Below are 17,106 nucleotides of genomic sequence, written 5' to 3'. Positions count from 1 at the left end.
AGAGAATACTAACAGATTACTAATAATTTACTTGTAGACAACACTTGTGTAGTGTAGATAAATTGTCTGGTGCTGTGAAATTGTGTCTATTATTATTATTTTCCCCCATTTCCCTTATTTGATAGCGTGGACATAAAATGCAGTAGGCTAGCCTAGGCTAATCTCTCTGTAGCTCAATGTTACATTAATGTTTAGTTTCTCTCTTGTTTTTAACTTCTGTCCTCTGTCATAATGCTTCTTTCTGTAACCCTAGCTCTACTATCAACTTGCCTCTGTCGCTTTGCCTGGTGCTGTGTGTTTTTCTCCTCTTTTAGCTTAGTTTTTGCCTCTCTAGCATTTCAGGAAAAAAACAACAACAACACAGCATTAAAGAGACAGTAGTAAATCAAACAATATCACTGGTGTAGACACATTATGCACAGGCTATTTTTAAAATTACTAACATTAAACATCATCCTGTAGGCCTATTATTTTTAGTTTACTGGTGACAGTCTCATCAGCTAGCTAGCTAGCTCGATGACTGTGTCCTACTATACCCTTCTAGCTACTGTAGCTAGCTAGCTAGCTAGCTTGTTGAAAATCATAACCCTTTCATACAGTGTTTACCTGCGAATGTTTACAAAAGACTAAAGTAATGATAGCAAGCTAGTGCTAGCTAGCAAGGTAAATTAGCTAACAATGATTCAATGATTACCAGTAGGCTTCTCTTTGGCAAAATCTACAAAGACAGAGAGGGTAAAGAAAAACATAAACTTATTTTTTAGTTTTTATTCATTGTTATGTACAGTAGGCAGTACAGTTATGTACAGTACTGTTCTATGCTTCCCTGCCTTTACTGGGCAGCATTGGCATAATAAAGAATCAGAACATGATTGGTCCTTGTGTTTGTATTCCGAGTGTTGATTGGTTCACGCAGATAGAACCTTATAAGACCAAGATAGAGTTTGAGTTTGCAGATAGAACCTTTTTGTTTTCCAGATTAAATGACCAAAAATGCATGAAACTTGAAAAAACACCTCATAGTATGTTAATAAGTAGTACCAGAACTGGAATATGTCAATAACTCAATTTTGACAAAAATGTCAGATAGAACCTTATAATTCCAAGGGGACGCAGCTTGTGTTACTGTTATTCAAGATCATGATATCACAGGGTTCATCACTTTGGACTAGGGATGTCACGATTACTTGTTTTCACAATTAATCGTGGTATAAAACGCCACAATTAATTGATCGTAAAGAATCCTAAATACCGTCACTTTCCGAAAAAGATTATGTCAGAACCATATCGACAGATGTGCGCCAAAGTAAAGGAAGATGCATAGATACTGGTCCATTTATCTAACGTAATGCTGAATTGGTAGGAATTTTAAATGTTAGCATGTCATTTTTAATTTAAAAAAATGATTAAAATTAACTTTTGGTATAGATGACAATTAATGACTTAAATATTTCAAACACTTCCCCCGGGGGATTAATAACTGGTCCTATATTAAAGGGATAGTTCACCCTAGAATGATATTTCGTTCATTATCTACTCACCCTCATGTTGACTAAGGGCTGGAAGAAGTTTCAGATTCCTCCGTGGCTTCTCTGAGTTACAGGGGGTCTCGGCATAGCAGTGCATGTCCATATAACGGTTGCAAAGGGACACCGGAGCTCTTCGTAAAAAAACACACACAAAAAAACATCCAAATACCTCCATGATGCTCGTATGTAATGTCCGTCTTGTGCTGAAGCCCCAAATTGCGTAATTGTCCCGAAAAAAATTAAATAAGTCTATATTTTAAGCTTGTTTGTAGCGGAAGCTTCTCGAAGCTCCTCTTCCTGGTCCGTCCAAATCTCGCGTGATTCGCAGTAACCGCACTGACGCATGCTGACGCCGGCGCAAATCACGCGAGATTTGGACGGACCAGGAAGAGGAGCTTCGAGAAGCTTCCGCTACAAACAAGCTTAAAATATAGACTTATTTAATTTTTTTCGGGACAATTACGCAATTTGGGGCTTCAGCACAAGACGGACATTACATACGAGCAGCATGGAGGTATTTGGATGTTTTTTTTGTGTGTGTTTTTTTACGAAGAGCTCCGGTGTCCCTTTGCAACCGTTATATGGACATGCACTGCTATGCCGAGACCCCCTGTAACTCAGAGAAGCCACGGAGGAATCTGAAACTTCTTCCAGCCCTTAGTCAACATGAGGGTGAGTAGATAATGAGCGAAATATCATTCTAGGGTGAACTATCCCTTTAAGAGATTACTAATGTAATTATATTTTGACTATATTTGATTTTACACATTCATAGTGTTGTGAAATGTATTGATGGATAATAATCGTGATAATTGTAATACCGTGATTATTTCTCTGACAATAATCATACCAAGAAAATCTATAATCGTGACATCCTTACTTTGGACCAATGACAAGAGATTTTACTCCTGACTAGATTTCCAGTAACAGTAAGTGGCTCTTGACTTTCTGTAGACAAAAAGTAGCCAGAAAAAGAAAAGGTTGCTGAAGCTCCATTATCTTTATTAGAGGGTGTTTTTATGTGACAGCACTGAGGTTGGTGTATCAGCACGTGATAAGCTTTTTACATTTAGATGAATCCACCAACCCACCCTGTAATAGTTTCTGACTATGTATGTGTGTGTGTTGTTGTTGTGTGTGTGCGCGTGTTTGTTGTGTGTGTGCGCGCGTGTGTTCATGCAGGTTGGAGTCAGCTGGCGGCCATGCATTGTGTGATGCTTCCTGACCTCCTAGGCCTGGACAAGTTCAGACCCCCTCTGCTGGAGATGTTGGCCAGGAGGTGGCAGGACCGCTGCCTGGAGGTAACACACACACTCCCCTCCGTGACAGCCCCAACATCAGTTTATTTGAATTAGCGGCAGCTAATATGAAGGAAATGCTCTGCTGAGTGCATTACTGTTTTCATGATGAGGCAGATTTTTCATATCAGTGATATCTGCTGAATGAACATTCACAGTCTATATGATCAGTCAGGCCTTGTCCACACCAGCCTGGGTATTTTTGAAACCAAAGTTGTGTTAAAGCCTCAGTAGTATTGGGGCTAAACCGTGACATCCAGCGTTCAGATTCTAGATTGCAGCGCTCACTCGCTCATCCCTCCCGTCGGCAAAGTGGCGGTGGCCACCGAGGACAAACACATTCGCAAACTAACCGCTAACTTCTTTGACCAATTACTTTCGGGTTTTAACCTTGTTTTTTTTAACACACGTGCAGACTTCCACTCGTGCCTTCAGTCATATTTCACAGAAAAAAGTTACACAGGAGGACTTACAGCATGTGCCAGTTACGCAGTGCGGTCCCATGAAGGAAGATCAGAGGACAAACATACTGGGACATAGATAACGGTATGATCAGCTGTAACAATGGCGCTTCTATAAAAAGAAGAAAAAAAAAGATGTGGGTCGCTGTGTTCTCCAGCCGGTCCAGCTGCAGCTCCACAGCTGTCAGAGGAACCTCTGTCCCTCTCTCTTCAGCCTGGTGTTTGGCTGCACTTTGTATAACGGCAGTTCATTAGGGTTAGGGTAAGATCTAACTGCTAAAGCTAACTAGCACCTTGTGTGTTTTATAACGGCAGAAAAAAACAAAAAACAACTACGTCGATCATCCTCTGGGCATAATAGTCACGGACACTCAACAGTGTGTTTGAGCCAGGTTTGTCCGCTTTCGCATACCGTATTCAAAGATGGCGATGCAACATGACAGCCTCCGGTGGGTGCACCTATGTATTTGTAAACAACTCATTCTAAGCTACGAGACAGCTTTCATTTGTATGCGATTGTGATTAGACTTCTGTAAATATGTATTTATGAAAGCAATACTTGATTGTTGCTAATAAAAAGCCAAATAATATACATAAATGTCCCTTTAAATAAAATTCCGCATCCACAGAGTAGCATCATAAAAATACTCCATACACACGCAATTCAACATTTGCAAGTGAAGAAACGTCACTACACATTTACATCAAGACGGAGCATGAGGTGAAAGAACACACCCAGATGGTATTCAGTTTCACAGAGCGTTTACATGATATCATTTTACTTTTGATAAGTTTGGGAGAAGGAATATTCTACCCCTCTGAAACTGAATGAAATTCCATTCAGTTTGGGCCTGTTTATTCTGATTAAGGTGTTTATGGAGCATTTTCATTCAGATTGGACATATATGTTCATTCAGGCTGGCTCCATGTAAACTCAGCTAGTGTGTGTTCATTCTTTTGAAGTGAATATGATGTAGAGTAAAAATCCTCACCCTCTGTGTGGTTTTAGGTGCGAGAAGCAGCACAAGCTCTTCTATTGGCCGAGTTGAGAAGGATCGGCCAATCGGGACGCAAGGACACCATCGACTTGTGGGCTCCCTACCTCCCTCAGTATGTGGACACCGTCAGCTCCCGTAAGTACCTCACTTCCTGTACTTTGTCCTGTGGGCTGGGCTCTGTAAGATGTATTGTTCTCAGGTTGGCTGTCCATCCCGACAAACGGATTGGATTTTGCCTGTCAGAGTTCAAGGTCATGGTGATGACAGTTCTGGCTTGTTGGATGTGGGACCTGTAGACCACCTGGAGGGAATGTGGCACAAAGTACTGACTCTGACTCCAAGATGAACTGAGTAGATTTCAGCGTCCAAAGTTACAGTGAGCTCATGTTCTCATAATACAATATATCAGGGGAATTTAATTAATCTGTCACACTGTGACCTCACAATTCACATTTTTGGCCATAATGCAGAAATGTATACACTAAATATGCCACCATTTCTGGATAATTGAAGTAGCCTAATGATATTTTATCCACAAAGTCAAAGGTGAGTTTGACTATAACATCACAATGTTCTCTAAAAACTCAGGATGCAGAACTGTAACTCAGGAAGGAGAGACTGAAACAACCAGGAGGTTCATTCTACTGGAATAATCCTAATCATAATGGTTATCTCATCTAGATAGATAGATAGGTAGGCAGGTAGGTAGGTAGGTAGGTAGGTAGAACTTTATTCTTCGCAAAGGAGATTTTTCTGCCAGGATGCTCCAATAAGAAATAGATAAAATACAAAGAGGTAATATATGATAAAATATACCCTACAATGTCTAAAACAATAAAATATACACTACTAGTGCAAAAGGAACAACTTAAACATAAGTTAAATACAGTGCTACATGATTTGAATACAATACATTACAGTATTTAAATATGATATACTATAATACTAGTGCAAGAGGGCCAAACATCATTTCAAAACGTGGTATGTTGTTGTGTTTTGGACATATTAGGGGAGAGCGGGACACGTCCTAACACGGAGTCAGTCAAGAGGTTACACAGGGTCCCTCTCTAAATGTTTCTGCCTCTTCCAGTTACTCACACAACTAACAGACGGTCACCTGCCACTTTTCATCAATGTTGGACGCAATTCAACACAATTTAACGATAAAGAGTGTTTTCAGGCGACAAAAGTGATTTCCTTTGTCATACTTGTCTTTCGATTACTGAGCTGCTTGTGTAAGTCACCAAATTCAACTATGTAAGATCTTAATACGTAATTGTTTTGTTGTCTAAAACAAAACATTGATTTAAATCATGTTAGCTAGGCTTTAATAAAATGTCTCAGCCTGTTACATGGAATAATAATGAAACATCCTACAGACCTATTCAGACTCTGTTGTCAGCTACATTGTTGTTTACTCTTTGACTCTTGTTCATTTTGATCCAAATTTCTTCAATAAATAAGACATACTGTGTAGGCTATATGTGCCCACATCAACACAGATCAATATTCTAAAATGTAATTTGATAACAATAATTAGATTACTTTGTAGTTTTTTTCCGCTTAACATTGTCATTCTGAAAACAGTATTAACCTATAGGGTATCGATAGAATTTATATAGATGGAATTTTATGAAATTATTTGCATGAAACAGAAGCGTTCCAGCTAACCTGGGTGTAACGTTTGCACTTTGCCACTTCTCGGTCCAACTTTATAAAAACCCTCAGTGCTAGAAAAAGGCAGTGTGTGTTCTGGTTGTATAAAAACATGATTAATCTAACACAGCCCAAACCAAAATGTGTTAGGTTGTGCCCTGCTCTCCCTTACTGTTCATGTTCACCTCCTACTGAAGGGGAGGAGTTCTACAACATACATATCTACAGTTGCTTTTTCTTACAGTCTCAGTTTTTCCACGTATGTCCCTAACAAGCTACAGTATGTAGAAAAATGATGTCTCCATGTTTTGTCCCACCTACAAAGCTCTGATTGGTCAATTGTTCCTTGAACTGTAGAGAAACGGCCGTGAACACAAACACAACAGAGGACCTACTTGTACAAAACGGCCACACCTATCTCTCTGTCCTCTCTCTATCCTCCTCTTTTTTTCCTCTCTGTCTCCTCCTCTGTCTCCAGCTCTGTCTATTCCCCACAGTGTCTCCCTGTGTCTGTCTATAGTTAGACCTGCTGATGGGAAGAAAGGTGAATCTCCACCTTCTTTTACTAGAAACAGCCTTCTAAAATGCTCTGTGTGTGTGTGTGTGTGTGTGCGTGTGTGTGTTCAGGAGTCGCCCTGTGGTTGCTGTGGATGCTGGGCGTTTCTCAGGGGAACAGTTGCCATGGAAACGGGCACCGGTCAGTGTTGTGTTACCACAGCAGTACCGCAGGCAGGGGAGGTGGTCGAAGTGATGGACCGGTGACCTCAGGGGGATGAGGGGGAGGATGAAAGAGAGAGAGAGAGAGAGAGAGAGAGTGAGAGGTTAAAGGGTCATTGAATTTGATCTGTGTGCTGCACAGCAGGACTGAAACAGACAGTAAGATGACTCCTGCTGGTCCTGGAAATCCTGGAACATCGCGGGGAGAGTCAGGGAATGTGTTGAATCCCCCCGGAGACGTCCTTCGAGTCTGAACCTCCGTTTTCTGGATCCATCCCCTGTTAAATGCCATATATGTCATTCTCACATTTTGAGCCCTTTTCCTTCTTATGAAACATGGTGTCGACCTGTTTCTGCCCCGTGAGCCTTTGTTTTCATCTCAGAAGTCTGTTCACATCACTTAAATCCCAACCAACACCAAGACTGGTATTGTTATTCAGCCTCCCCCAACGTCCCTTTTTTACTTCATGACCATATCCACTATAAGTACAGATATATTTAAAGGGACAACGAGGAGTTTCTATTTGGTTATAAAAAAGTCTCACGTTAATGTGGATGAATCTCCGCTACCCACACTTGTTAATGGGCCCATTTTCGATAAATATATCGTTTTGTCTCTTATCGTTATTTTGTTATTATTAGTGGTGGCGGAAATGCTGGTCGAGCCGACCAGTGTTTCCTTACTTTCGGTTTTGTGGCGAGTCATGAGAATAACGCCGCCGAATCGCCGTTTATGGTCGGAACTACGACGGTATGTGATCGTCTTTGAACCTCTGACTTTAATTCTTGATGAATGAAAACATGGGTCCGTCTTGCGCTGGTCAAAGAATTTCACGGTGCGCGCGGAGGCTCATAAATGTAGTGTGAAAACGCTTCGCTTTTCCAAAACTCCTTGTTGTCCCTTTAACAACCAGTTACCTGGCTTCATTTTCATTTTTTCATTAGCAATGACCAGTGATGGGAATAACGCCGTTATAAAATTCCAGCATTACTAACAGAGCTACTTTTTTCAGTAAAGAGTAATCAAAAAAGGTACTCTTTCCGCCGTTATAACACTGTTACTAACACAAAATAATTCACCTGTTAAAGTGTACGTTATATACACATTTCTTTTCAGTCCATCAACTAGTCCGAAGACGGGGCGTGGAGGAATACTGAGTGAGTTGGTTAGTTCCAGGTGAACGGGAGGTCAGGGTTATGGTTAGAGGGTTAGAGTGTGTTCACACTGGACGCCAAGCCAATATTTTCGCGTGACGAGATTACAAAGTCAATGCAAAGACATGTATACATGCAAATTTGTGCCGGCAGTGCGAATGACGAGTTTGGTGCAACGCGAATAGTTAAAAAAACCTATCAGCGTTGAGATTCTCCTCAGGCAGGACGCCAGGACGTCAGCGACTTGCTAGATACAGTCAATATTGTTTTAAATAAATCATTAATCATCATCATAAATCATTAAGAAATGTATTGATTTTTACCCCAAAACTGCCACTCACAGGCAGATGGACGGGCAGCTGTAGCCTAGTTGGTGTCCGGCCGAGACCTCCGATGAGATAATTCACCCAGACATGACCACGTGAGTCTTTTGTAGGCTAGTTGTTTTTACTTGTGTATTTGCACGTGAGTAACACAAATACTCCCGCGGTCAAACTCAGTCGAGTAAAACGAAGCAAAAATTCGCTTTGCGTCTGGCAAGTCCAAGTAATAAAAAAAGTAATGCAACAGTTACTTTTCCTCGTAATTAGTTTAATTACTTTTAAAGGTGTGTGCGCGAGTATGTTTAGCTAACGTAGCTAACTGTTAGCTAGTAGGCTTGCTACGTTATAGCTTGCTAACTTAGCTAGCGAGGCTAAGTGATGGAGCGCAGGGATGGTTAGGTGGACCAGTCTGACAGATCCTGATTTCATTGGCTGATGAATCGTGAGCAATGTGACGTATAATTCGTGTGCCTGTATTATCCAATGCGGGAAAAAAACTACCTCACTTTCATCCCGGATTTACTCGAAAATAGAATTTTGCACAAAGTTTGAGCTACATTGTCTGATAGATGAGGTATTACACTAATGTTAAGACCCATAGTGGGCTCAAAATCAATTTTCTTTCCTGAATACCTTTAAAATGTAGTAATACAGTTATTAAAGCAGAAGTAAGTGGTCCGGTCGTTTTCGCTAATGCTGCGTTCCAGGCAGGCTTTTGAAATCGTAAATTACAGCTTCAAGTCACAACTTACGACTTTGTAGCGTTTCAGGCAACCCACTCGTGTTTTTCCGACCTGTTTTACCGGTGAAAGTCACTATAACGGCCACTCGTAACTTCCGACCGGTGAACTCGTACCAGATCGAACTGGTACCACTTCACGGTCGGAAAAATACGAGTTTCCTTGGTCGCTACGTCACCACATTCACGGCGTTCCTTGGCTGCACACACAGCCCTGCATGCCGTTCTCTCTCCTCATTGGATAAAAACTGTAGGATACGATAAATGTTTTCTCTTCGGCTCAGAGCAGAGCAGAGGGACTGACAGACCCGTGTTTCGGTCCAAACACTCTATGTAAGTGATTGCTGTCGGAAGATATAACTATTTAAGACTTATATTAACACAAATATATCACTTACTTCTGCTTTAAAGTAAATAACTAATAACTTTTTTAAAGGAACATTTTAAAAGTAACATGTCCAACACCGACAGTGACATTGTTTCAGAGCTGAGGCATGGTGGACACATCCAGGAGTTAAAAAGCTCATAACATTTCAACTGTAGGAGATGAGAGAGATTTAGGGCGCTTTCACACCTAATAGTCCGGACCAAGGTCCGGACTTAATTTTTTTTTTTTGTTACATTGTTTCCATATAGTCCAGCAAAGTTCGCTTTCACACTGCTGTTATGACAGCGGACTAAAGGATCTACCGACGTCATGACGTATGAGCGTGCGTCTGACGTTAGCGCATAGAAAGTGCTCTGAAAAAAATAAAATAAAAATATGTGTAAAAAAAAAAAGAAAAAATATAGCCTACTGCTGGAAAGCACGCTGTGGTTTGTAATCGCAGTGCAGAAGAGTGAGTTTAGAGCTGATGGAAGGAGAGAAAAAAAGAGGATTGTGCCGCGGCGAAATGCTCTCATTGATCAGCGATCAGCGATCAGCTGTTTTGTGTAGTGGAGGGGAACACACACACGCTATACGCACACACGCGCGATCCTCCTGTCAGATGCGGCTGCATCTCTCCAGGTCACTTGTGTGTGAGTGTGAGAGAAATAAAAGCTCTGACTTGCTGGGGCAGACGTTGTTTGGTGTCACCCCCTGATCCGTCTTTTTCAGACTTTTTTCGGCGGAAAGAGTATATATTCGGGTCATTATATAAAAAAAATAGGCTTGCATGTATCGTTTGGGGATTTATATTAAACACTCTACTGTTTAATTCCGTGTAAACGTTTACAAGTGTAGCCTACACTGACACACCCATCCTTCTGACCAAATCTGGATATAATATGATCTCCTCCTCTCCCCAAGTGTTGCCGCCGGTTGCCGCGGCTCCTCTTTCCTTTTTTTCTGTTTATTTACTTTTTTCGGCACGAGCGCATCTGACGTTATTTCCTGTATTTGGTCTGATAGTTCGAACCTTCCAAAAAAATGCTTTCACACTACGCAGCAGCGGACCTTGGTCCAGGATAGTCCGGACCGAGACCACCTCCTGAGGCTGGACCAAAGACTCGGTCTTTAGTCCGGACCGTGGTCCGGGGGAGCTTTCACACCTGTCAATTTGATCCGAACTATCTGGAAAGTCCGAAAGTCCGGACCAAACGAGGTAGGTGTGAAAGCCCCCTTATAGTGCAGCCAGAGGTCCATAGGAGAAACTCCAAAACATCAATAATAAAACCAGCATCACCTCCTGCTGGTTGAATGACTCCACCACTCTGACTAGTTTCAGGTTACATCCCTGTTTATCCAGAGTCCTAGAAAAAAGTGACGAGTGACTTTTTTGGATATCTGATAGGCTGTCAAATCAAGTGTCATAATAATTATGACACTTGATTTGACAGCCTATCAGATATCCAAGATATATCCAGATATCCACTGTCTCATTCAAACACTCAAGTGTTCCAGACCAGATACTCAGTCTGACCCAGAGTCTGTAAGGAACGTCAGAGCTTTTCAAAGGGTGCCTGAATGACACTGGCAGTTGAAGGAAGGAAGCAGCAGTGAAGCGGTGGGTGATGGGATGGAAGAACCAACTGAGAGGGAATGATGGTGGAAAATCAACATGTTGTTGATGTCACAATACACTCTAAACTGTAGCCCGTCCCACACGCTGACCGCTGTCACTCACATGGGAGGATCAGTGTAACGTAAGCAGAGTTATTTTGCTCTGTTGACACTGTAGTCCTCTGGAGCCACACACACACACACACACACACACACACACACACACACACACACACACACACACACACACACACACACACACACACACACACACACACACACACACTTACACAGTCCTCCAGCAGCAGAGTGGTTGGTGTTTGAAGGAAGACACCTGTATTTATCCATTAGCTTTTAGTGCCTAGGAAATGTCACTGAGTCAGTGACAGAGTCCCACTGTCTCCGCATGGGGCTGACCAGACAATAAACACACACACACACACATAGGCACACACACACACACACACACAGCAGCAGCCCTGGCTGACCTTTCAGCTCTCCTGTTAGTGTTTAAGAGGCTTTAACACAAAGGAAACACGAGTTGTTAACCTGCACTCAGACAGACAGAGACATAAACCACTCATCACCATCATCAACATTATCATCATCATCACCGCTGCGTTGCATTTAATGACTGGCTCCTCCACATGTTTGGAAATAGTTTTATTTGCGACAGTTACAGAGTTCTCACGCGTCCCGGACAACCTGGAAAATGGTTGACAAATTTTCCAGTCACGGAAGACGTACACTGTCACACCGTCCGAAAAGAAAGTCACACACTCTAATATGTCATTGGAGCGCCTGTAGCTTTGATTGCGGTACACATTCGCTGTGGCATCGTTTCAATCAGCTTCTGCAGTCTCACAACATTTCTTTTCATCCAGAGTTGCATTCATTTTTCAAACATTCTCATGGGGTTCAGGTCTGGACTCTGTGGTCACATTGGACCATGATGGTTCCTCACTCTCCTCTAGTTTGTAATAATGTGTTGGACAGTTCTTAACACAGTTTTATAAGTCTCAGCAATCTCATTGGATGTTTTATTTGCTTGATGCCATCATGCTAATAGTTTGACCCTTCTGAAACAGATGAACATCTTCTCCACAACCACAGGATGTGTCTTCTGACATGGTTGTTTAAGACGGCATCAGTTAGGATTAAATAAATTGTTGCCAGCTGAAACATAATCATCCATGCAGTAATTATCCAGTAGGAGGCTTTTGGACGGGTAGTGTAGAAAATGAGAAAAAAAAATCAAATGTCCTGGAAAAGCTTGAGTTGTCCTAGAAAATGATTTATCACATGGTAACATCAGCTACCAGAGCTCTGTTTGACTTTTTCAGACCCCACCAAGGATTTCTTTTACAAAGAAGAATCTAGTGAGAAAGGTGGATGAGTGTCTCTACTGAGTGACAGATGCATGCAAAAAGACGGGGGATGTGTAATAACATCATGTCTGTCAGACTGGAGCAGCTGGAAACGTCCTGGAAAATGATTTCAAGAAAAGAGTGGGAACACTAAGTTAGATGAGAATATGACAGGTCACTAGTTGTTTCGTGTGTGTGTGTGTGTGTGTGTGTGTGCTCAACTCCATGTGGCAGCCAGCTAGCTGGACATGCTGCACACTGCTGACCAATAAGAAAACATGAGTGTGAAGCTTTAATCTTTGTGGAAGACGTCCCGAGCAGCGGGGAGGGGAGGGGAGGGGAGGGGAGGGGGGGTCCATACACACACTTAACGCTCTCATATTCACACACACTTGATTAAACAAAGTCCCCAGCATTGTTCGCCCTCACACGCATGAACACACACAGTTTGAGGGTCAGACTGTGTGTGAGAAGCAGCTGTTTCTTTGATCACTCAACAGCAGTAACCATTTCCCCTCTCTCTCTCTCTCTCTCTCTCTCTCTCTCTCTCTCTCTCTCTCTCTCTCTCTCTCTCCTCTCTTTTTACTAACTGTCTAGCTCGATCACCCAATCCTCAGCTTTTTTTTTTTCATTCATCAAGCTGCTGCTGTTAAAAACCTTCTTCCTCCTCTTTTCTGCTTTTTCTTGTCATCTCACTTTTTTCTCTTACACCCCCCCCACCTCCTGTTCCTTCTGGCATTTCTCCTCCTCCTCCTCCTCCTCCTCCTCCTCCTCCTCCTCCTCCTCCTCCTCCTCCTCCTCCTCCTCCTCCTCACACTATTCATACTTTTCCGTCTCCAGTACTGTTGCTCTTTGTCTTTACTCCCTTCTTCCTCCCTTACTTCTTATTCATTTGTGCTCTGCTCCTCATCACTATAATCTGTTCATTGCTTTTTTTTGTTTTTTTTTACTCTTTTTTAAATCTCTCTTTTTCATTTTGTCTTGCCTCTGTCCTCCCAGTTGTGTTTTTCTTCCTCTGTGGATAAAGGTGAAGTTGATTTACTGTTAATATTGATTTTGTTTAAATGATAAAACAAGAGATCAGGTGGGATGTTTTCCTGCTGCCCCATATATACCTTCAGTGTAAAAATCAGCAGTCAAAATGATGAAAAAATATTAAAACATGCAATGATACAAGAATAAATAGCACACTATTACTAACTACTAACTGCTAAAAAGTCTATTTTTTATGTGACATTGAGATGAAATTAAAATGTAGAAGTTAGTTCATTTTAATTTTATTCAATTTTGCGAAAAGGAATATAAATCCAGAAAAGGAAGAAAAAAGGCGGAAAATGAAAAGAAGGGGAATGACTGCTAAACATGAGGAAAGTGTGTGTTTTTAAGTGAAGAGAGCGAGCAACAGCCAGAAGAGAGGAGGAGGAGGAGGAGGAGGAGGAGGAGGTCCTGGAGGTTAACAAGGCATGCTGGGAGCTATGTGTCATGGCTGACATGACAAGCTTGACCTTGGAGTGGGGCAGAATGTCTCCTCCCTCCACGTTTCCCCCTCCTCCCCCTGTCATCCACCCCTCCTCCACCTCCCTCTCTTCTTTTTCTCTCTCAGCTCCTTTATCTCTCTCCATTTCAAACCCCCCCCACCCCCCACCGGCCTGGACAGTTGAGTAATAGACCTGGCCCCAGCATGTGTATGAATGGAGGATGATTATGGGGAACACTAGAAGCAGCCGAGCACTGCGCAGGTTTTTGATACATTCACTGGGTGAATAGAAACACCTGTACACCTACTGCAATTATCCAATTCAGTCAGCCAATCACTGGCCAGCAGCTCAACCAGGCACCGACCTCCAAGGCTGAACAATGGAGCCAACGCTGAAGAGATGAGACCTGCAGATCCTCTGCTGGCCACTAGAGTGAGTCTCCAGCAGCGAGTCAGTCCCCACAGGCAGCCATGTTGGAACGTCCATGTTTACAGTCTGGGACACATCAATTTTGGTCTCTATGGAAAATGTATTCCTTAATGACAACTGGTTATAGAACTCATCTGTTCTGTATTATTGAGTATAGGTGGGTGAGCAAACACTCAGCGAGGAGTAAGGGGGCGGAGTCAGACACTTCCAAGATGGCAGCGATGGAGCAGCTTCCATGCCATTGAGACTATGTCCAACTTTATTTACAGTCTATGACTGCCACACACACAATTCTGTAGATACAGGTGAGGAGCTTTACTTAAAAGGATATTTCAACATTTTGGCAAATTCTCCTATTGCCATAATCCCTATAGTCATAGCAGTAGGTTCATTACCTTTAGGGGCCGTGTCCACCGGACGCGCTTTCAGCTCTGACAGCGCTCTCAGCGCTGCTTTCCCAGCGCTTAGCGCGCTCTCTCTCCCTCGTCAGAATGCCGCTGTTGCTAGGTTACAAAACGAGTCCTCTGACACTTCCGTGTTCCGGCCTTGTTTAATGTAAACACTACAACGAGTGTCAGAAATACACAATAGCATTAGCAGCAGCTTTTGACATGGACCCTGAGGTCGGCCTACCTTCAATACAAGTGTGGGTCATGATATAAACCGAGCCACGTCTCCGGTTGTGTTGCTGTCGGTAACGTAAGTCCCGCCCCTTCTTGATTCTGATTGGTCAGTGTGGGGAAAAGTGACATTGACGAGCGTAGCGCTGTTCTAAAAGTTGAACAGATTTCAACTCGAAGCGCTCTGAGCGCCGCGACAAAAAGAAGCAAGCGCCGAGGGCGTTTTACCGCCGAGGGCGCCGAGGGCGCCGAGGGCGCCGAGGGCGCCGAGGGCGGTTTGAATGTAAAATAGACGCCCAGAGCGCTGAAAACGCGTCTGGTGGACACAGCCCCTTAATTGTCGGTGCAAGATGTGTTTAGATCGGCGGGGCAGAGACATGCAACTGCTCAGCTAACGCAGGCGCATACTTACCTAGTTTAACTCATCAAATACATAATCCAACAACTCCAAAACACTCACTACACATTCACCACACTATGAAATAATAATGTAACATTACGAGAACTACATTCCAGACACGGCTACTCAGCAGAGTGATTTCAAAAATGTAAGTAGTTCTGAGTATTTGCTTTATGTAATGTTACTTAATTATACTCATTATTTCATAGCATGGTGAATGTGCAGGTCACAACTTGTCCATGAGAGCGTTTTGGCGTTGTTGAATTGTGTATTTGATGAGTTTTGAAGGAAAGACGAAAGTACCGTTTTGTGAGCAGCTCACGTCTCTGCCCCGCTGATCTAAAAACAGCTTGCACCGACAATTAAAGGTAATGGACCGACTCCTAAGACTATAGGGATTATGGCAATAGGTGAATTTGCCAAAATGTTGAGCTATCCCTTTAATACCAGAACAGGGAAAAATGTGATGTCAGTGACTTGACAGTTGGAGGCAGGAAGGCTGGTTTTGGAAATTTCTGGAACTGCTGACTTCCTGGGATTTTCAGTACAGTTTACTGGGGAAACATGTAGTGTTTGACAGCTTGAACAAAAAGCCTGCAGTCACACTTTAATACTATGGTGTGGTGGAGGAAAACACCAAAATGAACAACATGTCTGACCTGGGGATGGATGGCCTACAATAGGAGAGGACCATGTCATGTTCACTTCCTGTCTCTAGGAACAGAAACCTGAGGCTGCAGTGGACACACCGGTGTGACGGGTCTGGGTTTGTGCTGAGGCAGCAGATGGTCAGAGTCTGAATCTATGGGATGTGTGTCATGTACCAGTGGGAGAAGGTTTTCTTCTCAGTCAAACATGGTCTGAATGTCACAGTCTTCTCAAACCGGTTTCATCGCCATTCATGACAGTGAAGCTCAGTGACCTCCTCAGTCTCCAGACCTGAATCCAGTAGAACGGTTGTGCTGAGGCAAATCTGCACAACTTCAAACACCTTGCAGAGCTGGGTGCTTCTGAGAGCAAGGGCAGGTTTGGTGTTCCTCAGTCCCATGGATGTTGAGTAGGACCTGGATGTTTGTCTTGGCTGTGGAACACGGAGCTGTTTCATAACGCTCCTGTGAACTGCGACTGAACTGAGAGGGAGAAACATCAGTCGACCTTTCGCCCAATCACAGCGGAGCATCAGTTATATTTTAATTAAGTCCAATTAAGTTTTTATCACTTTAACATTTGAGATGGATAACCAGCAACCGGGCTTCCGTCAGTGTGTGTGTGTCTGTGTGTGTGTGTGTGTTAATGTGTGGTGATGTAAAGCTGTACAAAGTCATTATCCTGTCAGCAGTGTGTGTGAGCAGGTTAATTGGAACATGGAGCACAATGTTAACCAGGATAAATCAATGTAATTATACATAGTGTAATTACAGTATTTCTTTCAATACACCTCCCTCTCCACCACACACACACATACACACATAATACACTTTTTTTTGGCTGATTTTTTTGGTTATTTTTTTGTTTTCTTTTCTGTTATTCTGGGAAACAAAGTGAAGAGGGTATATGTTTGGTGTGTGTGTGTTGGGGGAGGGGGTGGAGGTGTGTGTGTGTGTAATTCATTAATTAGGCTGTTTTCTCGGAGATTAGCCTAACATCGGCTCTGTTACCTTTACTCGCCTCATTCATTAGAGCTGGCTGCTAATGAAAAGCCAATCTTAATTGGCAATGGAGAGATAAGGGCTAAATGAAAACACTAAATATACAGGGAGTGTGTGTGTGTGTGTGTGCGTGTGTGTGTCTATTAATTCTCTAGATAACAAGGAGGCCCAATAAACCTTTATTAGCTACTCAAGCGGGACAGTGAGCCTGATTGTAAGGAGTCTTGACCCTGCTGCTCCGTCTGTTTCCTGTGATCATTCAGCCTGATATGTGATATTAATGAATTAAAATGTTTCTGCCTG

The 17,106-nt window shown here is 42.7% G+C and overlaps 1 protein-coding gene across 1 annotated transcript in view; it reads left to right on the top strand.

Annotated features, from left to right (window-relative positions):
- Window positions 1–2,680: 2,680 nt before the first annotated feature.
- The window catches only part of wdr7 (WD repeat domain 7), a 71,208-nt gene continuing 56,782 nt past the window's right edge, over window positions 2,681–17,106 (top strand). The window contains exons 1-2 of the mRNA XM_085794244.1: window positions 2,681–2,830; window positions 4,298–4,421. Coding sequence (XP_085650370.1) covers window positions 2,732–2,830; window positions 4,298–4,421 — 223 coding nt within the window. The 5' untranslated portion in view covers window positions 2,681–2,731. The remainder of the gene's footprint in view (window positions 2,831–4,297; window positions 4,422–17,106) is intronic.

Source organism: Trachurus japonicus, chromosome 12, assembly GCF_045865225.1.
Source record: "Trachurus japonicus isolate A0001 chromosome 12, Traja_1.0".
NCBI lineage: Eukaryota > Metazoa > Chordata > Actinopteri > Carangiformes > Carangidae > Trachurus > Trachurus japonicus.
The sequence above is the reverse complement of the archived record's forward strand: the minus strand, read 5'-3'. Positions and strand labels throughout refer to the sequence as shown.